Source organism: Arvicanthis niloticus, chromosome 8 (genome assembly GCF_011762505.2).
Source record: "Arvicanthis niloticus isolate mArvNil1 chromosome 8, mArvNil1.pat.X, whole genome shotgun sequence".
Lineage (NCBI taxonomy): Eukaryota > Metazoa > Chordata > Mammalia > Rodentia > Muridae > Arvicanthis > Arvicanthis niloticus.
Genome location: NC_047665.1, coordinates 2,160,673 through 2,188,644, shown reverse-complemented (window position 1 = coordinate 2,188,644; position 27,972 = coordinate 2,160,673). Strand labels below are relative to the sequence as shown.

General features: G+C 40.9%; 1 protein-coding gene across 12 annotated transcripts in view; it reads left to right on the top strand.

Annotated features, from left to right (window-relative positions):
* The window catches only part of Aopep (aminopeptidase O (putative)), a 305,721-nt gene that overhangs the window by 30,266 nt on the left and 247,483 nt on the right, over positions 1–27,972 (top strand). For all 12 annotated transcript variants that reach the window (XR_013111995.1, XR_013111994.1, XR_013111996.1 and 9 more), the window contains one exon: positions 22,926–23,863. Coding sequence is in view for 6 of the 12 variants with exons in the window: in XM_076938857.1 (XP_076794972.1) it covers positions 23,067–23,863 (797 nt within the window). In the remaining 6 variants the exon portion in view is untranslated. The remainder of the gene's footprint in view (positions 1–22,925; positions 23,864–27,972) is intronic.

Sequence of the window (27,972 nt, the reverse complement as noted above, 5' to 3'; positions counted from 1 at the left end):
CCTGATGCTGTTGTTCAGTACTGGCTAGGTGTCTTTAGGATGTCTGTCAACATGAACATATGTGGAATTTTCCTCATGCTTAGGGAAGTATGAATTTTGGTGTGATAACAAAAATGCAGGTCAGATTCAGCAGGTCTGAGAAGGGAGCTGACTTGAGGCCACCCTCCAGAGTGGGCTGCATTAGACAAGGAGACTCATAGCAAGCAAGGCCAGTGGATTAAGTCTGGAAGTAGGAGAGCAGTGGGGAGGAGATGAAACAGCAGAGTGTGGTCTTAAAGGCAGAGAGAAACTTCCCTCAAAACTTGGAGAGGAGCTCCGTCAGGAGAGACTGTCACCCACTGTGTTATAACATGGCAGCTCTTGAAGGGAAGGATGGACCCTCTGCTTTTCCCTGTGAAGAAGGGAGTTTCTGACTTTTACGTGTTTCAGTGTGTGGTGGGAAGTTTTATAGCACATAATTCAGTCTGGCTTAGCCTACGTGCTAAGGTAGGCACTGGGAAAGAGTATAAATTTATCCTGCAATAGCAAGGTGTGGCGGTCTAGAAGGGCTTGTTCACAGCTGAATGTGGGAGGAGAAAACTACTGGAGATGGGAGAGAGGCTGCAGTGGGTGTGGCCTGGTTTCTGAGAGGAAGAAAGACAGCAAGAGCGTTTGCCATCTAACACAAAGTGCCCTTCTCACTACATCCTATCAGGCTGAGAGGTGATGCCCTGATAGCTTAGCATTGGTGCTGTTGAACTTGGCAGTGTGAAGACATGCAGGTTTCTCTGCCGAGAACAGCAGTTTTCCTTTTCTCTTCCCTAGTGCTTGTTGGGTCATTTTCATCCAGCCGGTCAGCCTTATGTTTGTATGAGAAGAGACTCATAGGTGGCAATCTCACTCTCTCGGTTCTAATGCTGGATCACCACTACTTCTTGATGCTCCCCTTGGTCCAGCCAGGAGCTCTGCAGGCTGGGTCCTGTCTCTTTCTGTCCCTCCCTTAACTTCCTTCCCCTGGAAGATACTGTGGTGGCCAATCTTGTTTGTCATTTTGACTGCATTTGGAATAAGCTGACACCCTCTAGGCTCATCTTGTGTTTCCCTGCCCTGTCCTAGAAGCATCTGTCTGTCTGTCTGTCTGAGGAACCTGGTTCCTTTTACTGGGCAGTAGTATGTGAAGTCAAATCTCAGAGCTGGTTGCCTTCTGTTTGCCGTGCTTTTGTTTACAGTGTTTTGTTCTCTCATTTTGTTTTACCAGCACTTTTAAAATTCAAATCCTGTTGCTGTTTAACCTTTGATTTCTACTTAAAAGGACCTGCAGTGGTGTGTTCATTGCGTCAACATTTTTCCTGTTTTTCAGATTGAATAGTACTTGTGTAACTATTTATCTCTCCTTACTCTTTCCTTTGACTCTCTAAGCAGCTGTTAAAAACAATCTAGTGAATTTTCATTTCATGTGTACTATTCTTCAGATCTGGCATTTCCTTTTGTAGGAAGCAGAGGAAGTACTGAGTGGATGTATATTATTGACATGGACATAGGCATGACAAGGACCAAGACCTCAGACCCATGGGAATCGGCAAAGCCTTTCTTCATATGTATGCGTCAGGGTTAAAGTTGGCACATAGCCTTCTTCCTTTGGTACAAGTATGAATCTTTACATACGATTCACCAGTGTATGCGAAAGCTAGCTAGCAATTACAGCTTCTTCAGCCTGAGACTGCTCACCTACAGAGACCTTTTGCTAGACCCCTCCCCACTGTGCTAACATTATGTTCAAGGTTCTGGGTCGTTGTGCTAGTAGGCATGGCTCCATCAGAGCACACAGATCGCTGATTCCAGCTTTTCTCTGTGTGTCTGTGTCCTCTCTTTGAGCCCTCACTGTCCCTAGTGAAGGCTCTGAGATCTAAGCTTCTTCTAGTTTTCCTCTTAGTTTGTTTTATCACAGCATTTATTCCCTTAATTATAATTAAATGTGGTTTTAATCATTGCTTGTTAATGTTGATGTTTGGCTGACACCAGCTGGTTCCCCTGATTGCTTTTTTTTTGAGTGTATTCATATTTCCATTTTTTAAACGTGTTGAGTACTTTGAGTCTGTGATCTATTCTTTGTAAAGATTCTTGGTTCTGTTGCTCCCTGAAGACTGTTAATATTGTAAACTAGCAGGTACTTACCTTGGCTAAACCCAAGCCTTTAACTGTGCTTTCTCTGGTGGGCAGCAATCTCTCAGTTTAGCTCAGTCCCATTGGCCTTCGTGGAGCTGATAAGATTGCCCCGAAACATGCACAGTTCTGATGCAATAGCCTAGCATAGTGGTGCATGTTTTAATATCAGCACTTAGGAAGCAGAGGCAGGGGATCGGGTAGCTAACTAGTGTACACAGTATTTCAAGCCCGGCAAAGATACCCAGCAAGACTTTGTCTCACAGACCAGCCACCAGGCATCGTGCAGTACAGGATTCTACTTTGTCAGTTTATTTTCCAGCTGTGCAATTAGTCCTGCAGTCCATTCTTGGATTCTCTAGCTATCGAGACTGCAGGATTTCATGTATGTTTTAGCTGCTCAGCCCATCACCAACTAGGTAGAACCTGCTTTGGGGAGAAGACATTCCAACTGAAACCCAGTGTCATCCTCTTCTTGTATGTGTCAACTTTCTACAGACTTCACTACATTCTTCACCTTGATGCAAGTACAGGTAGCTGCTGCTTTGGGAAGTTTGTAAGTGCTACTAGTGGAAGGTTAGTCTAATAAGAGGTGGCCCTCCCTTTAGGTTCTCCCTCCTACTGGGAGAACAGTAGCAGACAAATGTAAAACCAAGACTGCTCTGAAGATAGAATGAGAGGAAGTTGCCACAGTTGGTCAGCCAGTACACAGAGATGAAAGCTGAATGACTGACATAAAGCCTGAAGCCACGAAAGGGTGGTAACTCCCAAACTCAGTGGAGAAAGAAATTTGTTCTTTCCCAATAGAGTCAAAGGAATTTGCTGTCTACCTCAGGCTGACTGTACATGAACAGAATTCCTAAGTCCTCCGATTAAAATAGCATTCCCAGTCTTAGAGAAGTAAATGAGTCCTCATTCACACATTCTAAATGTCATGGTAGAGTGTCAGAGGGGAAAGACAGCAAATGTGTTTAAAAACAGGCAAGCAGTAAAAAACATCAGCACAAAGAAGTGTTGGGAGAGAACAGAGTATTGTATCTGGGCTGCTCAGTGGAAGTAGTGTCAGCTAGAATCTGCACTATCCTCTAGTGATTCACTTAAGACCTTGCACACACATGTGTAGAAAGAATTCCCACAAAGCTCATCCTGACTTAAAGAAAAAGAAATTGAGCACATGATATTTTCCTAAAATGATCCTAGTAGTGTCTCCCATTTCCCTATGCTCCTCTGCTATGTAGTCTTTTACCATTTTTGCATCTTGCTATAAATTTAAAGTCAGGTTCTCTCTCCTTAGATCTGCACTGACCTTCAATTCTTCTCTCAAAATGATGTCTGGAACCCCAGCACTGAGAGTGGAGACATTCTGTCTAAAAAACAATGTCAAGAGCTGCAGAGAGGGCTCAGTGGTTGGGAACATTTATTGCACAATCATGGGCACTGAAGTTCACACCCCAGCATCCACATAAGAAGGTGGGAATGTAACTCCAGCTTTGTGGGATCTGATGCCCCTTTCTGTTTTGTGTGTGTGTGTGTGTGTGTGTGTGTATGTGTGTGTGTGTGTGTGTGTGTGTGTGCGTGTGCACAGGAATGTGCACATATTCACACACATATACACACACTCACAGTGTCTTAGTTAGGGTTACTATTGCTGTGCTAAAGCACCACGACCAACTTAGGGAGGAAAAGCCTTGTTTGGTTTACACTTCCACAGTACTATTCATCATTGAAAGAAGTCAGGACAGGAACTCAGTGCAGGAACCTGGAGGCAGGAGCTGATGCAGAGGCCATGGAGGAGTGCTGCTTACTGGCTTGCTCCCCATGACTTGCTCAGCTTACTTTCTAACAGAAATCAGGACCACCAGCCCAGGGGTAACACTACCCACAATGCACTGGACTCTTCCCCCTTCCCCCATTAATCACTAAGAAAATACATTACAGGCTTGCCTGCTGTCTGATCTTATGGAAACAGTTTCTCAGTTGAAGTTTCCTCTTCTCAAATGATTCTGGTTTGTGCCAAATTACATAAAACTAGCCAGCACAGGTGCCAATTTTTCTGCAAAATTTATATCAGATGTGGCTATTCATTATTTAGGAGTAAACCTAGAAGGCATACATATTTTCTCACCTCCCCCTCAGTGCTGGATACGAAGGTCTCACATGCTAGGTCTAAATTTGTCAACTTTCTGCACCAACCTCCTGGGTATTGATATCACGGGCATGCATCACCACACCTGGGCAACTTGTGTGCATTTCAGAACTACTGAGTGAAAGAAGTTGTAGTGTTGGCATGCTGCTTCTAGACAAAGCAGTGTGGTTGGACTTAGAATAATAACTTCTGGCTCTGAAATTATTTCATTGAATTTAATAGCATTGGCTATGTTTCTGTAATTATATGTATCTAAAGAATTGTGCCTAGAAAGTACTTTCAGCTGGTGAACATTTGCTGATCTTTTTCTTTCTTTCTTTCTTTTTTTTTTTTTTTTTTTTTACATTTTTTCTTTTATTGAAAATAGTTGTATTTCTTATGTAATATATCCTGATTATGGCTCCCCTTTTCTCTACTCCTCCCAGTTCCACTCCACCTCCCTTCCCATCTGGATACACTCCCTTTCTGTTTCTCATTAAAAAACAAACGGGCTATCTAACCTGGTTAGATAAGGGAGGTACCCAAGAATCAATATGGATGACTTTAGCTGTGACTCACTACATGGGGAATATGGAACCTGAAGAGGCCACTTCCCATAGCCAGATAGGAACCCCAGTGGAACAATAGAGACACCAATCCACCCACAAACTTTCAACCCAAAATTTATCCTGCTTATAAGAAATGCAGGCACAGGTGATGGAACTGAGACTGAAGGAATGGCCAACCAATAACAGGACCAACTTGTTATTCATCCCAGGGGCAAGCACCAATCCCTGATAGTATTAATGATACTCTGTTATGCTTGCTGACAAGAGCATGTTGTCTTTTGAGAGTCTCCATTCAGCCACCGACTCAGATACAGACACCCACAGCCAAACAGTGGATGGAGCTTGGGGATTCTTACAGAAGAATAGGAGGAAGGATTGTGGACCCTGAGGGGCATAGAAACTCCATAGGAAGACCACCAGAGTCAACTAACCTGGACCCTTGAGCCTCTCAGAGACTGAACCACTAACCAAAGAACATTCTCGGTCTGGACCTAGGCCTCCCTGGACATATGTAGCAGATGTACATATTGGTCACCACATGGATCCTGAACAGATGGAGTGGGGGGCTATCGCAAAAGCTGTTGCCTGAATGGAAGATATGTTCTTCTAGCTGAATTGCCTTGTTTAGCCTCAGTGGGAGAGGCAGTTCCTACCCTTGCAGAGACTTGAAGTGCCAGGTTGGGGGTTACCGGGGCAGGGGCACCCACCTACTCAGAGAGGGAAAAGTTGTGGGAGGGGGTGACCAGGAGGCAGGCAGTGAGCAGGATGTAAATTGAATAATTAAAAAAATAAAATTAAATTAAAAAGAAAACTAAATAGGCTTCCAAAAGATAATGATAAAATATAAGATAAAAACAAAAAACTAACACATCAAAACAAAGAGAAGGAAAAGAGCCCAAGAGAAGGCACAAAAATTAGAGACTCTCTGTTTGCACACTGAGTGTTTTCTATGAAAACACTAAACTGAAAGCCATAATACTTCCTCCCAACCCCCAGCCACCACCACTCTCCCCTCTCCCCCAGTACAAATCCATGCAGGCCCTGTGCATGCTGCTTTGGTCTCTGAGTTCATAGGAGCTTGGATTATGTTGATTTAGAGGACCTTGTTTTCTTGGTGTCCTCCTCCTTCTCTGCCCTCACACTTGCCTCCTCATCTGCAAGGTTCCCGAGCACTGAGGGAATGGATTTGATAGACAATTCAGTTTAGGGCTGAGTGTTTCAAGGTCTCCCACTCTTTGTATAATATCTCTATGGGTCTCTGAATTTGTTCCCATCTGCTGCAGGAGGAGGCTTCTCTGATAATGGCTGAGCAAGGACTGATGTATGAGTATAAATAGAAGAATGTTATTAGAAGTCATTTTATTGCTACTTTTTTTTTTTAAAGGACTGTAGTATTCAGTTTGACTTAGGTCCTTGGGCCATCTAGTCTCAGGTTCTTGGTCACCCAAGCAGTGTTGGCTGTGGGTTCCATTTTGTGGAGTGGTCCTTAAGTCAATACAGATATTGGTTGGTTATTCCCATAAGCTTTGTGCCACCATTGCCCTGGCATGTCTTACAGCTAGGACAGCATTGTAGATCAAAGGGTTTGTAGCTGGGTTTGTGTTTACATTTCTCTTTTGGTGTCCTGAAGAGTTCTCTTCCCATACCAAAGACACTAGAATATGGATGTAAAGGTCCTATGTAGGTGCCAGCTTGACCTCTCCATGTTCAGTGTGTTGTGTGGGTATTGTGTTCAGCAATGGGGCCTTGCTGTCAGTTTGTGGAGAGCATCATATAGTTTTGGCAGCAGCCCAGGGACCCCTTGGTCACACAACAACTCAATTAGGTGTTAATTTGATTTGATTAAGTTAAAGTTAACTTAATCAACTGTTAATCAACTTAATCCTGTTACTGGAAGCTTCCTTTGATGACAAGAGACAGCCAGTTGAGGTTCTGTCTCCTCCATTAGTTGGCAATTTCATTTAGATCATCTTCATAAATGTATATATTTTAGGAATTTTTATTGTATTTGGTTTCCTTACTACCCCTCAAATGGCCCTTAATTTTAGCTGTCTCTCGCCTTATTCCTGCCCTTGTTTCTCTCTTCCCCCCTCCTTACTTGATCCTTCTCTTCCAGTCCTAACCCAACATCTATAATAACTATCCAGTTATTTCCTTTTTTAAATGAGATCTGGCCTCACTCCCATCTCTTCCTCTATATCTGACATCTGTGGTACTATGGATAGTAGCTTGGTTATCAGTGAGTTAATCCACGTATAGGCGAATACATACCATGTTTATCTTCTGAGTCTAGGATAACACACTGAGGATGTTTTTTTTCTTTCTAGTTTTATTCATTAACCTGTGAATTTTCACTTTTTGAATAATGGCTGAGTAAATACTCCATTGTATAAATATGCCACATTTTCTTTATCCGCTCCTCTGTTGAGGGACATCTAGGTTGTTTCTATTTTCTGGTTATTACGAGTAGAGCAGCGGTGAACATGGCTGAGCAAGTGCATCTGTGGTAGGATGGAGTGTCCTTAGGTACAAGCCCAAGAATGGTATAGCTGGGTCCTGAGACAGATTGATTCCTCTTTTCTAAGGAACCACCACACTGACCTCCACAGTGGTTATCCAAGTTCACACTTCTACCATTAGTGGGTGAGTGACATTGCTCTGCATCCTCACCAGCATGAGCTGGCGCTTGTTTTATTGATTCTAACCATTCTGACAGGTAAGATGGAATCTCAAAGTACTTTTCATTTGTACTTCCCTGATGGGATAAGGATGTTGAACATTGCTTTAAGTTCATGCTTTCTCAGCCATTTGAGTTTTCTCTTTTGAGGAATCTGTTTAGATCTGTACCTCATTTTTAACTTGGGTTGTTTTCTTGATAACTAGTTTCTTTTTCAGTTCTTTGTGTATTTTCTTTTTCTTTCTTTCTTAATTTCTTTATTTTTTTAAAGAACAAAATCTAATTGAGGCTGGCTTACAGGTTCAGAGGGTTAGTCCATTATCATCAGGTGGGAAGCATGGCATCATCCTAGCAGGCAGGCGGGCAGGCATGGCTGAGAGTTCTACATCTTTTCTTTCCCTTTTTTTGGGTGTTTGTGGGGAAAGTGTTTACTGTAGCTGTTTTCAGGTACACCAGAAGAGGGCATCAGATCCCATTATAGATGGTTGTAAGCCATCATGTGGTTGCTGGGAATTGAACTCAGTACCTCTGGAAGAGCAGTCAGTGCTCTTAACCCCTGAGCCATCTCTCTAGCCATCTTTATATACTTTCAATATTAGTCCTCTATAAGATGTATAGTTGGTAAAAAATTGTTTCACATACTGTAGGCTGTTACTTCATCTGAATGACAGTGTCCTTTTTCCATGCAGAAGCTAATCAGTTTCATGAGGTCTCATGTGTTAATTGTTGATCTTAGTGACTGCACTAATGCTGTTCTGTTCAGAAAGTCATTCGAGTTCAAGGCTGTTCCCCACTTTCTCTTCTGTATCTGGTTTTATGTTGAGGTCTTTAATCCATTTGGAGTTGAGTTTTGTGTAGGATGATAAGTATGGATCTTTTGGGATTCTTCTACATGTAACCATCCAGTTTCTCAAACATCACTTGTTGAAGATGCTGTCTTTTTCAGTGTGTATATCTGGTGTCTTTATCAAAAATCAAATATCCCATATGTCATAGTTTGGGTTTTATTGCTGTGTGAGAAGACACCATGGCCAAGGCAACTGTTACAAAGGCAAATATTTAATTGGAGCTGGCTTAGAGTTTCAGAAGTTTAGTCCGTTATCATTATCATGGTGGGAAGCATGGTAGCATGCATGCAAGCATGGCACTGGAGGAGCCAAGAGTTCTACATCTTGATCTGAAGACAGCCAGAAGGAGACTGGAATTCCACACTGGGTAGAGCTTGAGGATAGTATACCTCGAAGTCCCACCTCCACAATGACATACTTCCTCTAAGAAGGTCACATCTCCTCCAATAAGGCCATACCTAATAGTGCCTTATGGCCAAGTATTCAAACACACGAATCTATGGGGTCTATACCTTTTTAGATTTATGTCTGGTTCTTCAATTTGATTCCATTGATCAATACATCTGCTTTTGTGCCAATATCAATGCTTATTTATTATACAATTTGCATAATATATAATCTGTAGTACAATTTGAAATCAGGGATGGTGATACCTCCCTCAGTTCTTTTACGATTCAGGATTGTTTAGCTATCTTGTTTTTTTCTGTTCTCTTTTTTTTTTAATTAAAACATTTATTTTTTATTGGATATTTTATTTACATTTCAGATGCCATCCTCTTTCCCCATTTCCCCTCCCTAGAAAACCCCTATCCCATACCCCTTCTCCTTTTTGCTTTTATACAATTTTTTAAATGTTAACCAATGGCTTTATAAATTTGGTAATGCTCAATATCAATCAGAAGTGTAACCTAATACACAACCTAGATATATCAACTATCTTTGACTGGTGGAGACATGCGAACATCTGCCTCCATGTCTGGCCCCCCTCTCTCTTTCTCTCTCATCACCTAGCTCCTCCTTTCCTTCTCCTCCTCTCCTTACTCCTCCCACCTTAGCTCCTCCTTCACCCTTCCTGTTAAAATAAAACTTTTCTCTCAAAATACAGTTAGAGCATATTTATGTCAGTAAGGTGCAAGATAGACCTAATACACAGTCCATCATTTTGTTGACTAAGTAGAACCTCTGTCATCTCTCCTAAATAAAAGACTTAGTTCTGAACCTGGCTTTTTTTGTTTTTTGGCTTTAGAATGAATGTCAGCTGAAAACCATCCTCTCAAATCTTTTCTCTCAAAGTAAATTGCAAGGATTGGCTATGAGACTATAAGTTTTCAACCCCATCAGAAATTCGGAATGACTGAGTTAACTGAAATTACGGGAAACACAAAGCATAGCTTCTAAAGCATAGCCAATTTATAGAGACTGCTGAACACCTGGACAGTTCCTATACTACAGAACGTTGGAGCATCTGATCTTCAGCCTTCTGGTCCAGGATCATCTGACAGACCTAGTAATGCAGAATTGTTAAGGACTGATTACTCTGTCTTGGCAGATATAATCAGTCGACTATTCTGCAAGTGTGTCCTTTTCTGGACAGTGATTTGTTTGTAGATGGAAAGAGGCAATTCTTGCCTAGTGGCTGACTCACCACAATAACTCCAAAGATGCTCAGTTTCTTCTTAGAATCCAAGACAGGAAGCTGTCAGGAGCAGACAGGTCTCTAATCAAAATGAACATTAATACAGAAATGTTTGTAACATCAATTCTGTGGATTTCTGATGTTTTGAAAACCAACTCTTTATGTAAGGCAATCTAGACTGTTGTCTGTTATCTCCTCTCAGCTATTTCTAAAGAAAATATAGAAAACACCCTGACAATAAACTCAAAGCCATGAATTTGCTATAGGCCCTTAACTCACAATCTAACCATCTCAAATAAGTTAAAAAAGTTAAAGAAGGACTGGGTCTAAGCCTTGTATTCCTAAATGTGTTATACAGGCACAATGCCTATGAAAGTAACAATATTCATTTCACTTTTATATTAATAAGAAGCTCGTACCAATGAAAACCTTAAATTTGAAATCAAAGTAAATTTTGTACCATTTAAGAAATTATAACTTCATCTTTTTTTATTAGATATTTTATTTACACTTCAGATGGCATCCCCTATCTCCATTCCCCCCACCCCTGTTAGGAAACCCCTATCCCATGCCCCCTTTTCCTTTTTGCATTTATACATTTTTTTAAAATAATGTTAATCATAGGCTTTATAAGTTTGGAATTGTTCAATCAGAGGTGTAACCCACTGACCAACCTAGATATAACGACTATCTTTGACTGGTGGAGATCTTAATAACAATTATACATATTTCTACCAATAGGTTATGGCTATGCAATAAATCCTAGCTAATCCTCCCTGTTCCACCAAAACCACTACTTTTCCCTAGAAAGACAGCCCAATATTAATCACCTCAGTCCCCAAGCCCAGGGAATAGGGACGCCAAATCTTCATTAACTTCTTCAAGCTGATTATGGGTGTTGAGATATTAAAAGAGGGGTTGGGGAAAGAGTAAATTGATAAGCCTATGACACTGTGTCTTCACTGCATCCAGCTGGAATTCCAGAACATCAGAGGTTCGAGCAGGTCTGCTCAGCTTGCCTGATGAGTAGATACACCAAGGCTATGTATTCTGCAATATACAAGTCTCAAAACAAATTTTAGTATCAAGATAATTGTTTGTTTGAATTCTGGAATCTAGTCTTCTGGCGGCCTGCCTCTGTCATGTCTAATCCATATAATTCTGGGAGTTTCTATGAGGGTGTGCTCCCACCATCTTCCCATTTTTGCCTTCCTACTCTCAAATTTCCCAACATCAGGGAATCCAAACTTTCAGGCACCTAGGCCCTCCACTTCCACTGATGCCTAACCCCTTACCCTATTCCCCTCCTCCAATTACTATGAGGGTGTGCTCCCACCATCCTCTCATTCCTGCCTTCCTGCTCTTGCAATTCCCCAACACTAGGGAATCCAAACTTTCAGGTACCAAGGCTGTCCACTTCCACTGAAGGCCACCCTCAACTACCTATACAGGTGGAGCCATGAGACCCCCCCCCCCCTTTGTGTTCTCGGGCTGGAGATTTTAGAATGGCTACTCCAGCTTGTTTCTTAGGACCATTTGCTTAAAAAATTGTTTTCCAGCCTTTTACTCTAAGGTAGAGTCTGTCTTTGCACTGAGGTGGGTTTCCTGTATGCAGCAAACTGCTGGGTCCTGTTTATGTATCCAGTCCATTAGCCTATGTCTTTTAATTGGGGAACTGAGTCCATTGATGTTAAGAGATATCAAGGAACAGTGATTATTGTCTCCTGTTATTTTTGTTATTAGAGATGAAGTTATCTTTGTGTGGCTATCTTCTTTTGGATTTGTTGGAAGAAGATTACTTTCTTGCTCTTTCCAGGGTATAATTTCCCTCCTTGTATTGGAGCTTTCCTGCTATTATCCTTTGTAATGCTGGGTTTGTGGAAAGATATTGTGTAAATTTGGTTTTGTCGTGGAATATCTTGATTTCTCCATCTATGGTAATTGAGAGTTTTGCTGCGTATAAGTAGCCTGGGCTGGCATTTGTGTTCTCTTAGGGTCTGTATGACATCTGTCCAGCATCTTCTAGCTTTTATAGTATCTGGTGAGAAGTCTGGTGTAATTCTGATAGGTCTGCCTTTATATGTTACTTGGCCTTTCTCCCTTACTGCATTTAATATTCTTTCTTTGTTTTGTGCATTTGGTGTTTTGATTATTATGTGATGGGAGGTATTTCTTTTCTGGGCTAGTCTATTTGGCGTTCTATAGGCTTCTTGTATGTTTATGGGCATCTCTTTCTTTAGATTAGGGAAGTTTTCTTCTATAATTTTGTTGAAGATTATTTTTTGGCCCTTTAAGTTGGGAATCTTCACTCTCATCTATACCTATTATCCTTAGGTTTGGTCTCCTCATTGTGTCCTGGATATTTTGTGTTAAGAACTTTTTGCATTTTGTATTTTCCTTGACAGTTGTGTTGATATTTTCTATGGTATCTTCTGCACCTGAGATTCTCTCTTCTATCTCTTGTATTCTGTTGGTGATGCTTGTGTCTATGACTCCTGATTTCTTTCCTAGGTTTTCTATCTTCAGGGTAGTCTCCCTTTGTGATTTCTTGATTGTTTCTACTTCCATTTTTATGTCCTGGATGGTTTTGTTCAATTCCTTCACTTGATTGGTTGTGTTGTCTTGTAATTCTTTAAGGGATTTTTGTGTTTTCTCTCTAAGGGCTTCTACCTGTTTACCTGTGTTCTCCTCAAATTCTTTGAGAGTGTTATTTATGTCCTTCTTAAAGTCCTCTATCATCATCATTAGAAGTGATTTTAAATCTGAATCTTGCTTTCCTGGTGATATGGGGAATTCAGGACTTTCTAGTGTGGGAGAACTAGGTTCTAATGATGCCAAGTACCCTAGGTTGCTGATGCTTATGTTCTTGCGCTTGCCTTTTGCCACCTGTATCTCCTTAGTGCTACCTGCCCTGTCCCTGACTGGAGCCTGTCTTTCCTATTATCTTGGTTGTATCAGAACTTTGTGGGGTGGTCGTAACTACTGGTGTAAGCGCTGGGTCCCAGAATCTGCTCAGTGCTCAAGTGCAGACAGGATGCTGCCCAGGTTAGAGCTCTGGGAGCCCTGTTTCCTCTGGGTTCTTAGAGATTGGGGCAGAGCTGCTACCCGAGATCTGCTTAGTGCTCTGACCCAGACCAGATGGAACCAGTTCTCTGGGCTGGGAGTGACTTCCTGGGTCCTTGTGGGTCCAAGTTACTCACTGTTTGGGGTGGGCCTTGCTGTCTGCTTACCTTAAGATACTGCCTGAGTTAGAGCCCCTGGGATCCCCATTTCCTCTGGGTTCTTAGAGATTGGGGGCAGAGCTGCCACCCAAGGTCTGCTCAGTGCTCTGGCCCAGACTGGAAGGAACCCCTGTGTTTTCATATGAAGCTGAAAATTGTTCTTTCAAGATCTGTGAAGAATTGTGTTGGAATTGTGATGAAGATTGCATTGAATCTGTAGATCACTTTTGGTAGGTTAGCTTATTTTACTATGTTAATTCTACCGACCCATGAACATGGGAAATCTTTTCTTTTTCTGATATCTTCAATTTTTTTCTTCAGTGCCTTAAAGTTTTTAATCATACAGATCACTCACTTACAGTTACCAAAACATACTTTATACTATTGGAGGCTATTGTAAAGGGTGTTGTTTTCCTAGTTCACAGTCCATTTGTCATTTGTATATAGGAGGGCTACCAATTTTTATGAGTTGATTTTGTATCCAGCGACTTTGCTAAAAATGTTTATCAGCTGTAGGAGTTCCCTGGTGGGTTTTAAAAAAATCACTTATGTATACTATCATCTGCAAATAAAAGATATTTGATTTCTTACTTTTGAATTCATATTCTAACTGATTTCCTTCCGTTGTCTTATTGCTCTAGCTAGAATTTCAAGTACTATATAGAATAGGTATGGAGAGAGTGGACAGCCTTGTCTTGCTCCTGATTTAAGTGGAATTCTTTTGAGTTTCTCTTCACTTAAGTAGCTGTTGGCTTTGAACTTGCTGTGAACTGCCTTTATTATGTTGAGGGTATGTCCGTTGTATCCCTCATCTTTCTAGGACTTTCATCATGAAGGAAAGTTGGATTTTGTCAAAGGCCTTTTCTGCATCTAATGAGATGATCATGTGGTTTTTGCCTTTTGTCTGTTTATATGGTGGATTTCATTTATTAAGTTACATATGTTGAACCATTCCTACATCTATGTGAAGATGTGTTCTTGAATTGTTTTTAAATATAGTATTTTATTGAGAATTTTTGCATCTATGTTCATAGAAAATCATCTATAATATCTTTCTTTGTTGGGTCTTTATATAATTTGGGTAACAGGATAACTGTGGCCTCATAAAATGAACTGGGCAATATGCCTTCTGTTTCCATTTTGTAGAATAATTTGAGGAATAATGGTATTAACCTGTGTTTGAAATTCTGGTAGAATTCTGTGCTAAAACTATCTGGCCCAGGCTTTCTGTTGTTTGGGGTTTTTTTTAATGCTTCTATTTCACTAGGGGTTATTGGTCTGTTTAAATTGTTTGTCTGATCTTTATTTTTTTCAAAACTTTTCCTTTTCTTTTTTGTTTTTTAGATTTTTTTTTTTTATGTTGTCTTCAGATGCTTGTTTGGTAAGTGGTACCTACTGAGAAAATTATATATATAAATTATATGTGTGTGTGTGTGTGTGTGTGTGTGTGTGTAAATTTGGTGGAGAATAGGCTTTTAAACTCTGTTCTTATGACTCTCAGAATTTCTTCAGTGTTTGTTATGTCCCCCCTTTCATTTCTAATTTTGTTTATTTGGATATTCTCTCTCCATTTGCTTTTTAGTTAATTTTGCTAAGGGTTTGTCACTCTTACTGACTTTCTCAAAAATAAAAATAAGAATAAAAACAAAACCAAAAAACCAAAACGACAACAACAAAAACCCAACTCTTTGTTTCATTGATTTTTTTTGTATTGTTTTATTTCTATTTTATTGATCTCAGCCCCGAATTTGATTATTTCTTACCATCTCCTCTGGGTTTTTTTTTTTTTTTTTGGGGGGGGGGTGTTTCTGTGATTCTTTTTGTTTTAGGGCTTGCGGGTGTACTGCTAATTTGCTAGTATTAGATTTCTCCAGTTTATGTAGGTGCATAGAGCTTTGAACTTGTCTCTTACAACTGCCTTCATTGTGTCACATAAGTTTAATGTGCTAAGTATATTTTCATTCAATTCTAGAGAGTCTTTAATTTCTTTCTCAATTTGTCTTGACCAATCTTTCATTCCATAGTGAGTTGTTCAGTTTCCATGAGTTTGTAATGTTTCTGTTGATAACCAGCTTTGATTTGTGGTGATTAGATAAGATGCAGGTTTTTATTTTAGTTTTCTTGTGTCTGTTGAGACTTTGTGTCTATATATACGGTCAATTTTGGAGAAAGTTCTATGAGGTGCAGAGGAGAAGGTATATTCTTTTGTAGTTGGGTGAAATGTTCTATAAATATCTGTTAATTCATTTTGGTTTATAACATCAGCTAGCACCAGCATTTCTCTATTTAGTTTTTGTCTAGATAATCTGTCTTTTGGTAAGAGTGTGGTATTGAAGTATCCCACTATTAGTGTGTGAGGGTCAGTGTGTGATTTAAGCTGTAATACTGTTTTGTTTAAGAACTTTGTGCCCTTTTGTTTAGTGTACAGTTGTTAAGAATTGCAATGCTGAGCTGGGAATGGTGGCACATGTCTTTAATCCCAGCACTTGGGAGGCAGAGACAAGTGTATCTTTTTTTTTTTTTTTAAGTTTTATTTATTTATTTTATGTATATGTATAGCTGTCTTCAGACACACCAGAAGAGGGCATCAGATTGCATTGCAGGTGGTTGTGAGCCACCATGTGGTTGCTGGGAATTGAACTCAAGACCTCTGGAAGAGCAGTCAGTGCTCTTAACCGCTGAGCCATCTCTCCAGCCCCAGACAAGTGTATCTTATGTTTGAGGACAGCCTGATTTACATCGTGAGTTCCAGGACACCCAGGGTTACAAAGAAAGACCCTATCTTTTTTTTTTTTTTTTTTTTTTTTTTTAATTGCAATGTTCTCTTGATAGAATTTTTTTTTTTTTTTTTTTTTTTTTTTTTTTTTTTTTTTTTTGAGTACATAGTGCCCTTCTTTGTCTCTTCGGGTTAGGTTGGTTTGAGATCCATTTTGTCAGATATTAAAATGGCTACACTAGCTTGCCTCTCACATCTATTTGCTTAGAATATCTTTTTCTATGCTTTTACCCTGAAGTGATTACTGTCCTTGATGTTAAAGTGTGTTTCTTGGATATGGCAGAAGAAGGGATCTTGTTTTTTTTTATCCATTCTGTTAGACTGTCTATTCTTGTTGGGGAATTGAGACCATTGATATTGACAGATATCAATGAGCAGTATTTGTTGATACTGTTATTTTGTTGTTGTTTCCTGTTATTTTGTTGTTGTTGTTATGGTGGTGGTGGTGGTGGTGTGTGTGTGTGTGTGTTTGTGTATATAACACATCACATGTGTGGAGATCAGAGGACTAATTCTAGGAGTGAGTTTTTGCTTTTCGCCTTGTTAAGGCGGGGTATATCTGTATTTTGCAGTGTATTCCAGTTTATCTGATCCTTGAACTTCAGGATGATTTTTTGTTTGTTTGTTTGTTTTCACTTCTTATCTCACTTCAGAAATTCTGGTATTGCAAATGTGCCTTACTACATCCAACTTTTTACAAGATTCTGGGAGTTAAACTTAGGTCATCAAGATTAATTCAACTGTGTTGATTTGCTAGTCTGAAATCATTTATTCCCTGTGTTTTCTTGGACTGGTTAACCTTTTTAGGTTGGAGTTTTCCTCCTAGTGTCTTCTGTAGAGCTGGATTTGTAAATAGGCATTCCTTAAATTTAGTTTTGTCATGGAATGTCTTGTGTTCATTATCAGTGTGATTGATAGTTTTGCTGAGTGGTGTAGTGGTCTGGGCTGGCATCCGTGGTCTCTTAGAGTCTGTAGAACATCTGTCCAGGCTCTTCTGGCTTTTAGAGTCTCCACTGAGAAGTCAGGTGATATTCTAATATCTGTCCTTATGTCACTTGATCTTCTTCCCTTGTACCTTTTAATATTTTTTTCTGTGTGTTTTGATTATTATCTGCTGATGGGATTTTCTTTTCTAGTCAAGTCTGTTTGTACCTTGATAGGCCTCTCCTTTTTTTAAGTTAGGGAAATTTTCTTCTATGGTTTAGTTAAAAATATTTTCTTTACTTTTGACCTGGATTTCTTCTTTTTCATTCCGAATAGTCTTGCATTTGGTCTTTTCTTAATGGCCCAGATTTCCTGGATGTTTTGTAACAGGAGTTTTTTAGATTTAACATTTTCTTTGCCCGAAGGTATCCATTTCTTCTATTGTATCTTCAATGCTTGAGAGTCCGTCTTCCATCTGTTGGTGAGGTTCCTGTTCAAGTTCCTAAATTTTTATTTTCTAATTTTTTCTCAGTTTGGATTTTCTGTATTGATTCTATTTCTACTTTCATATCTTGAACTGTTTTTATTCATCTCTTTTTACTGTTTGTGTTTTCATGGGTTTCAGGCTGTTTTAAGATCTTCTCTTGTGTTTTAGCTATGTTGCTATACTCAGGATCTCCTGTGGGAGAGTTGCTGCGCTCTAGTGGAACTATGTTGTTCTGGCTGTTACTGATTATGCTTTTATGCTGGTGTGTAGGCATCTGGGTGTGGGATGATTATAGATCTAGGTGCTAATGTCTGGTCCTGTCTTTGTTGGATGGGTATTTTGTTCCTCTGTTGCTGTGGACATCTCTGGTTTTTAGAAAGATATGGTGGCTGTGTGTTGCCTGGCAGGAAATTCTGGAATCCTGATGGGTGTTGCTACTGGGGATTCCAGTTAGGGGAGGGAGGTTGGAAGTGGAAGATCTGTGTGCACCACAGGAGATGGGAGTGGGAGATGGTAGGCCCCAGTAGGTGGTGTGCTGCAGAATTGGAGATAAGACTTGAGGATTGGATTTGGAGGAGCCAGAGGGAGAGGTGAAGACCTGCAGTTAGATTACTTGCTTTCCTGGCTGGAGTCATGTTTGCTGAATCTTAAAGAGCAAACATGCTTGTCCTCCTCTGAGAGCTAGCAGCTTGCAGGGTGAAAGCTAGAGTCTCCTCACTGTGTGCAGTGCAGGAGGGTGAACACAATCAGGAACTTCTTCTTTGGCCCTGAGTCAATTGTGAGGGGAAAATGATGTGGAAAAGATGTGGCATGAAGGAGGTGTAGGTGTGTCCTAGAACCCATGGTCAGCCTGGAGGTGGTTTTTCAGGGGATGACTCTACTAGACTGTAGAATTATGTGAACCATACCTGTTTTGTAAATAACTATATGTTAAATCCATAAGGTTGTCCAGTCTCAGCTTCACAGATAGATGTTGCTCTTCACTCAACATAGCTATGAACCTGAAATGAATCAGCAGTCTGAGGTATATATGGCACAGAGTATGTAAAGGACCATGAGAACTACAAGTTACTCTGTAGCTTGACTCTGTAGCTTGGAAGGAGCATGGAGTGATTTTCCATGGAGGGTAGGAATGTGTCAAAGGAGGCTGTCTCAGGCCATACTGTAGGGAGCAGGGCAGCCTCTCTTTTCTGATGCATTACTTTAGCTGTGCATGAATCCCTTGGAGCCTTTCAGGGGTGTTCTGTTGCTGAGATGAGCATTTAAGCAGAAACACAAAGCATGCATGCTTCAGAGGCTGCAGTGGGTAGCTGAGGAAAACTAACCATAGGTTTTGATAGAGAGAGAGAGGCTTTTCCTTGTTATAGCTTATGACAGCAAGTGGAAAATGCTTCAGTGAGGCAGGCTGGCACTTAAAATCAGAGCACAGTAATACCCAGAAGTGCTGAAGTCAACAGGCTTCTTAGAAGTATGGTTGCCATCTGCTGAGAGAGCCTTTCAGAGTGGCCACAGACATGCATTTGCAACCACAGCCAGTTCATGTTTTCCTTAAATGTGGGACTGTGACCTTGATTGACGCCAGCAAGAGCTGTGCACTTCCAGAGAAGGAAGATCTAGTTCATGTACAAATCCAACACTAGTAGGACATAGGTGAAGGAGAACCAAGGTATGTGGGCTTACACATGACACTCAGTTTAGGTGACAGTGCTGTTCATTATCTCCTGGGCATGGACATAATGCCCCTTCCCCCCAAAAAGAGAGAAGTAAGAAAGAATTAAAAGAAAAGAAAAAGAAGAAAAAATGACCACAAGAAGAACTAACTTTCTGGTCTGTGGATTGATAAAGATAAGTGAGGGTATGAAGAGTCTTTGAGTGATATTCAGTGATATGTATAGTATCAGTGAGGCACCAGGTGACTGGGGAGGAATCGCTCATCAACAAAAGAGAAATGGCCGACTTTTGTGCAAAGTGTTGTGCTTCTCTGGGTCTTGTGGTTGACAGTTGTAAAACAAGCGATGTGGATTGAGTGTGCCCAAAGAAGTTTTTCTTTTAACGTTCAATGAAGTAAAGACAGGTTAAAGTAGCAAACAGAAGAACAGTACATCTTTACCGAGATGTAGTCAGAGGTGGAAGTATGTCCAGATTTGATCCCTAGAACTATGTGCATCAACATAGGCAATAGGGCCAGGGCTACCTCATTTATGAAGATAGAGACCTTCTGAAATCAGGAACAGCAGGAGGGGATTATTGAGAAAGAAAATATTGGCAAGGGAAAAATACCAAAGGAAACTAGGGACTAAGTATAATGAAGAGTGATGCTGATAGCTAGTTTCTGTCACTTCCTTCCTCATGGCAAGAGAAACTTGTTAGGAAGGTAGACATATCATGTGATCCCATTAGTCATGCTTTGCTCAGCCCCCTTTTGTTTTGGAGGAGCACTCCTGGCAACAGAACATTCTCTGATCTTCGTCATGTGTCCTAGATGAAGTGACCACCACTTCTGAGAGGTCTGGCCTGTTTCAACATTTGCCAATGACCATGTGGGTACATTTTACTTGGAATTCTTTTTTTTTTTTTTTTTTTTTTTTTTTTTTTGAGTTCTTCAGTAAGCCACACTCACAATTTAGCCTTAACCAATAATAGTGCAGGTAGCTTAATATCAACTGTAACTATATGATCAGAATTTTTGTACAAGAGTCCCCAAAAGGTAGAGTTCAAAAGAGACAGTGGTCCTTTTATTGCAAAGAATATTGTTCCCTCTGCATTAGGAGGAGGCATGAATTACAAAGACCTAGAGGTTCTTTGCATTTCAAAGATTCATGAGCATCTCAGCAGGATGGCAGCTTAAAATGAGCTGAGAATCAAGTGGAAGACTAGAGAGTTTAGAGGCAAGACTTAGCACAGCTTCCATGCAGACAGTCCTGGAGACTCTGTTGAAGAAAACTAAAGCTTGTCAGTCCAGTGACAAATACACAACTATATAAACACTAGCTGTGGCAGCACTTGGAGCTGAGATGGGATCCCAGGGCCAAACTGGGCAGCATAGAGATCCAACTTCTCAAAAAAGTCTATGCCAAATAGCAGGCACTTCAGAAGCATCAGTGGTTGGCCACCAGAGAACTCCCTGCTGGAGTTGATATTGACAGGATCCCCAGCCTGACAGGATGGGGCTCTAAGGTAGCACCTTATACCATGTCATCGACACAAGAGCTGAGAATGGCTCTATAGGACATAGTGTACTCTTAAATTATATACAGTCTCAGAAATAAATGACCCACTATGAGAGTCAGCTAATGAGTCTGTGTGAATAAATGCTAAGCTGTCTCTTCAGGTGTTATAGTTTAGACACTGTTTGTTCTTCCTCTCTGTCTGTCTTCCTCCCTGCCTCCACACCCCACCCCCAACTATGCATGCACATATGTCTCTGTGTGTCTGTGTATGTTCTGAGTTTTTTTTTTTTTAAGTCTAAGCATACAGTGACATGATGGGTTTATTCCTATGACCCCCCTGCACTCAGGAGACAGAGGCAGAAGGTTGCTGGGAGTTTAAGCCAGTCTGGACTACATAACTAGTTCTAAATAGGCTACAGTATTTATGAGACCCTACCTCAAAAGCAAGCAAACAAACAAACAAACAAAAAATCCCATTCAACAAAATAGTATATATAGTATGTGTTAAATGTTCCAGACACCTGCAGAATGAAAGTCTCACAGTGATTTTCCATTATTAGATGCAGTTAATATCACAGTTTATTATTCATAGATGGTAGTTCTGTGGAGATTATGCAGCCACCAATAGACCCTCCCTTACCTTTTCACACACTTCCTTGTCTTGTACCAAGACAGATACCAGATTCTACAGAAATTTTAAACTGCTCTTTGTATCTTGATTTTTTTTTTTTTTTTTTTTTTTTTTTTTTTTTTTTTTTTTTTTTTTTTTTTGTTCCTGTTGCATTTAAATTCACTACCAAGCCAAGCCTGGTAGCCCACACCTACAACCCTATCATTCAGGAAGCAGCAGCAGGAGAATTACTTCAAATGAGAGGGTAGTTTGTCTGAAAGCAAAATAAACTCCGAAATGAAATAATTACCAAATATTTTTGCTAGTGAGAAGAGGGGATTCAGGAATGATTTTGAGGCATTTGAACTGAGGTTTGGAGGGAGAACAGGATTTGACAAATTGGGTATGAGAGGTAGGAGCCAGACAGAAGTATCTCTGAAAGAAAGCCTATGCAGAAGGAGGGGAGGAACCGGGAACACACCAGCCTCTGAGGCAGACAGGTCTGCCTTGAGTAGGCACACCAGCCCCATAGGCAGACAGGTCTGCTATCCCATAGGAGGCTATGCTTCCTAAGGTTGGGTGAGATTTTGATAGGAAATAACTAGTGGCAAGTTAGAAACTCAGGTTGTTTGCTGGGAGGAGATTCTAGCAGGAGATGCTTTAATAAGGTCTAGTAGGGGCAGATAAATTTGGAAAGTGAGGGGCAAAGTAGAAATGGGGGACAGTGCTTAATTTACTTAAAGCCAAGCAAATAATGGTTGACAAAGTGGTTGACGAAGAAGTACCTCTAGAGAGTTTTACAATACAAAGTTTAAATATTCTCCTCTGTCATCATCAGGTTTTATTTCTTTCCCCTGATATTTGTCTTTCGTCTTTTGGTAAAAGAAAAGCAGCATATGCTAAAAGAGATCAGGTGCATGTCAGGGGCCAAAATGGTTCAAGTAATTCTCCCTTTAGCTGGATTGCCATCCTGTAGGAATACATTTTGATTCAGATCTTTTCTGAAGAACTTGTACATTGTATTGCAACATCTGCTTCTACATTTTAATCTCTCTTCTTCCTTTTATAGATATTTGCATACTTTTTTTTTCAATAAGACCTTTTGTTTGCCACAAGAAAGCTATTACCCAGAATGCTAATGGGTTTTCAGCTATTAAGTTGTAATGTATACCTTGAGTATTTAACTATAAATTTGAAAAGTCTCCATGAGCAATCTCAAAGGAATACTTAGAATGCACTCCTGGTAAATTGGCTCATTTTCCTGTAATTTACTGGAAGTGCTGATAGGAGAGCAGTCCTAATGTGAAAAGTGCATTAATCCCTGGAGTTATATTGTATGGATTAAATTATTACTCTCAAAGAATACAATGTATGAAGCCATTCAGCCCTCATTCACACTTGTTACTTAGAATCACAGTAGAAAAACAGTCACTTAGGTTTTGATGCACAAAATTAGAAGTGATATATTTAATATCTTTTAAAAACAAGAGGCAGTAATAGTTGCAGTTTTGCATAAGACTTACTCTTTTCTGAAACAAGGACTGTGTCCCTTAGCAGCTTAGAAGTCAGTAATGTGGCTTCTCTCCTGTCAGTCAGAAAGATGAGTTTTCCTTCTTCCCTGAGCAACTGCCACCTTGGGGATTGATAGGTAAGGTAGCCCACCGGCGGGATCTGCAACGGCAGGGACATTTAGGGTTCTATTTGGAATTTTATCTAACCATACTTTTTTTTCTTTGCCAGGGAATTGAAAGTTGTGGAAAGATAACGTATGCCAGTGGGTGCTTCTTATTTGGTAAGCCAGCCATTTGTGATTCTGAGCTATTAGAAGAGATAAGAAGCCTCAGCTGAGATTCAGCAAAGATACCAACTGCAGACTACACCATGGACATAAGGCTGGACCCTTCCCAGGATGATCTGCCTCTCATGGCCAATACCAGCCACATGCTTGTGAAGCACTACATACTGGATTTGGATGTGGACTTTAGAAGTCGAGTCATTGAGGGTAACATAGTGCTTTTCTTTGGAGATGGAAACAGATTTAAAAAACAGTTGAGTTCCACCCAGGAAACCGTCCAGATGGAGTCAGAAGAAGCCTACATATTTAGGACAGCTGAGCCCTGCCATGTTCCTGAGATGGATTCAAGTGCCTTTTCACCTAAGGTGGGACATAGAGAACCTGCAGCCTGTGGTAAAGGTGATCAAGATGCCTTTGATAATGATGGTAACCATGACAACCAGGAACATGATTCTGAGATGTCTAGCTCAAAGTACTGCTGTGACACAGGGAATCATGGGAGAGAGGATTTCTTGCTAGTGTTGGACTGCTGTGATTTATCTGTGCTGAGGGTAGAGGAGGTGGATGTGGCTGCCGTAGCAGGCCTTGAGACGTTCACACAAGCTCCAAAGCTTGCAGCTCCTCCTGAGAAGCTCAGGCGTGAGATCGTCCGTGACCTTGTGGCTCTGCCTGCAAGTGCTTGGAGGGAGCAGCTAGATTGCTACATGCGCTGCAGCCAGGCTCCGGGCTGTGGGGAGCTCTTGTTTGACTCTGACAAGTGGAGCTTACAGATCAGGAAGATGGAGGCTCCGACGGCTGCTGACTTTCCTCATGCCATCAGGATATGGTATAAAACTAAACCTGAGGGGCAGTCAGTGGCTTGGACCTCAGACCAGAATGGCAGGTAGGTTATCCAAATACTTCTCTGCCCCTAATCGCATCACGTCAGGATACTCTCTAAGAAGGGACGGAATCTGTGGGGATGATTCTGCTTGTTCCATAGCCTTGCTTAGACAGACTCAGATCCAGACAGCAGGTAGATCCCCAAGCATGCTCAGCTATTGATAAGATCACCTCCTGTAAGTTAGGATGGAGAAAGTCCTTGATTCAGCTTCAGCATTTCTGAGTTAGGAGCTTGAAATGCCAACTTGGTGCTGAGATGCTGAGCCTGGCTGCTATATGAGAACACTGGTGGAGACTTCTAGAGCTGCTGATGGAAGTGAGCCACCCTCTGACCCCAGTGCTGGGAGCCTGGGTGGGTGCGAAGCTAGGCCAACTATGCTGTGTGACAGCCTCACTATAGCTGTCTTCTAGCTATATCTCCCTGGAGTTGGCCAGTTGTCATTTGATGTAACCCTCCAATACACAAGAGAGCTCCTCTGAGGAGTAACACTGCCCGCTGCTTTCTTGGGAGGTGGCTCTTGGTCTCTGGTACCAGGAAGATGCCCAATTCTTTGCATGAGGGAATTTGGTGCCTGACACAGGCAGACCCTTAGCCTTGTCTTGTTGATGTTTTTCAGTCATCCAGACTTTTTAGAATAAGAGAGTTTCTAAATCAGACTTTCTTGGTTCTTCACTGTTTTACCCATTTCTTTAACACCAGTCAGCACGGTGAGTCATTGAAGAAGTAGATGAAGGGCTACTTGTCTGTTAGCTGCTGTTAACATTTTCTTAGAACTCCTTGATGAAAGTGGTGGTCTCTGGCAATTGCTCACATTGCTTCCTCACTCTCCTCCCCACATCCTTTTAGTTTTACCTTTTAAATGCCACGTTGACATTGAGCTTTATCTAATTAGTCTGTCCATTGCCTGGAATCTTTTCTCCTGCTCTGGATTCCAGACCTCTCAGAGGGAGTTTACTTCCTGCCTTATTCCTGCTAGAGTTTGAGGACGCCTTTGAGAAGTAGCAGAGTTAGTACAGCATTTCATGAGTACAAAGGCAAAGTGATTATTCATAGTGTACCTTACTGGTCATTTTTTGGAAACTGTGAAGGATCAGGTATTATTATTGTAGCTTCAAGATTTTTACTAAATATTTTTATCAAGGTTAACCATATAATGCTATTGAATATTTGAATAGGAATTTGTAGTTTTTATACTCCTAGATGTTTTACCTTTGAACTAAAATTGTGGGAGGAAGGACCTGTTGACAGTTGGAAGTCATGCTAGTAGCCTCAAACATGGCCTTTTACCCTATGTACTAAACACAAAGACAGGCTTGAATCTATTGAATCTAACTTGAGTCCTTGTTTCCCTGGAGAAAGGTCAATATAAGAATTTACTCTTGGTGTCTCTATTTGGCATGATTCAGTAAAGCACATGGTTGTGACATAAGCTTTTACAACATGTTTTAGTTTGTGTTTCCATGAAATCCTAAGAGGATATGATGTGTTGGTTTTAGAAGGAAACCCCAGAGAACTATTCTTTCTCTCACTTTTCTTTTGGTGTATATGTGAGACTGATTGCAGTCAAGACACTGTTTATGGATACTTCAAATCTCCCATGTGCCTAAGAATAAGATGCTAGGTGTGCTGGCTTCACACCCGCAATCCCAGAGGTACACAGGATGGAGACAGGAGGACTATCAAAAATTCAAGGCCAGATTGGGCTACAGAATGAAGGCCTGACTCGAATAAATTACATGAATAGGCCTAAGTGTGTCCAGTTGACTATTGAGAAACAAAGAACCTTAGCTGACTGAGACTTTAGGTTTAGGGACAAAATATTTCCTCAGTGATGCGGGCTTTAATATAATGGTGTGCAAAGCAGCATGGGATAAATTCCATTCTCCTTCACAAACAAGGCTAAGTAAAGTATCCAGTGTTTCTGGAGAGGCTATGCCCAGGAGCTACCAGTGGCTTGTGTTGACCCCCTTGGTTTGGTATTAAGTAAGTAAATGAAGTCAATATTATTTTGCAGAGCAGACCTTCCAAGGATGAAAAGTGAAGTGTGACAAGACTATGAAACAACCTTCTTAGGGAGTGTGGGAAAGGTGTTGCCTCAGATAACTTTGCTTCTCTTTTCTTTTTTACACATGTATACATTTGTACTATGCATGCATGTTCATATGCTTGTGCATGCATGTTCACATGAATGTTCACATGCTTGTGCATACATGTGGTGGCCAACAGTTGATTTTGTGTGGTGTCTTTCTCAATCACTGTCTGATTTCTGTACTGAGACAGATTATCCTCCTTGAATCTGGACCTCACTGATTCATCTAATCTAGGCAGGTTGCCCTGGGGATCCTCTGGTCTGAATTTATGTGGGTGTTGGGGGCCCACAGTCAGTTCCTCACCCATGGGCAGCAGATGCTTTGCCCTCTTAGCCATCTCGCTAGCCCTTGCTTTTGATTTTCTTTTGCAGCACTAGGGATCAGATCAGAACCCTGTATATGCTACAATAGTGCTCTACCATTGATTAACTGCAGAGAAGAGCTGAGTCCCTGAGACTGTAGATAAGAGGAACTGTGCAGGAGTACTGTGGTGAAGGATATAGTTGTTTCCTGGGAGGAACAGGCTAACAGTTCCAATATTGCTCTGTGTGCATGCTAAGAGCAAGTGACCAAGTGAATGGACGTCAGGACTTGCAAACCTGATAAACCAGACCCTGCACTGGTGCATTATGACTTAGAGCCAACTGTGAACAGTTAGCTTGGTAAGCTATGGTTGATAGATGCAGAAGTGGCTAAAGGTTTCTAGGGGCTAGTGAACACACAGCATGGCTTCCTTTCAAAGCATATAGTATGAAGGAGTGTGCCTAACTTACATTCAAGTAATCTGTGTACTCTCAGCAAGATGACCAGAGTCACAGTCAGCACAGGTAAGTCATGGGAGAGATTGTACTCTGGGGAAGAACTAATGACAAAATGACACAATCCCTTTGTTATGTTTCAAAGCTACAGGGTCAGCAGGAACAAAATCTAAGCAGCTGTCAGTCAAGAAAAGCTTAAGAAGTTTTGAAAATTAAAAGTGCTACAGGCAAGACATGGTGACACATACCTATAATTCCAGCACTCTGGAGGCTGAGACAGGAGGATCAAGGCTGAGGAACATTACATGTTTTGATGCCTGACTATGATACATAGACTTTTTCCTCAAACAAAATGTCATATGGTAACTTGTATGTACTCACGCACATATGTGATCTTGTAATCACTTCTAAAGAACCTGAGGTGGGATTCTGAGTTGAAGACTAGCCTGGACTATTTAGCAAAACCCTGTTTCAATACAACAACAACAACAACAACAACAACAACAACAACAACAACAACAGTATTTCCAAAAGAAAAAGAATAATCAGGGAATCCTGTCATGTTATGCTAAGTATGACAGACATGGTGACTGTAAAAGGGAAAGGAGCTGTGGGGTGCAGAGGAGCTGTGGGGTGCAGAGGAACTTCTTGTCTTTAAATGAGCTTAATACCCAACTGTTTAAAATTAAGTCGACTTAAAACATAGCTGCAAACTTCAGAAGAGGCCACCTTCCCTGGGCCCTAAGCCTCCATACCCCCCACTCCCATAAGATTGTCCTACCACTTTTACTAAGTTACTTTGTTTATTGAAGAATAAAACTACCTTTTATTCTTTTTTGAAGTTGTCACTAGCTTGTCCACTATTATTCTAGTTCTAAAAGAGAGTTGCTGAAAGTAGAACACCCAGTGTCTGTCTTAGCCACTCAGGGCTCATGCCAGTTCTTGAACCTAAATGTCCTCTCTTGCCTGAGTCCTGGGATACTAGATCACAGGTGACATTTCAGAGTGACTGATAGAGGGAATCCTTATGTAACAATCCATTGGCACACTTCTTAAATTGATGTTTACTTTATGTGCTGTGTGTGTGCCTTTTAAAGTAACTTGATGAGAACAAGAGTGGACCAAGAATGTGTAAAGGTGTCCCTTTAAAGCTTGAGAGAAAGGGAACTTAACCTATCTCAGGATACCTAAGAAACTATAAAAGTGGACATCTATTTGAAGAGCATGTGCTTTTCTTCATTTTCCTTGCATTTCTTAAGGT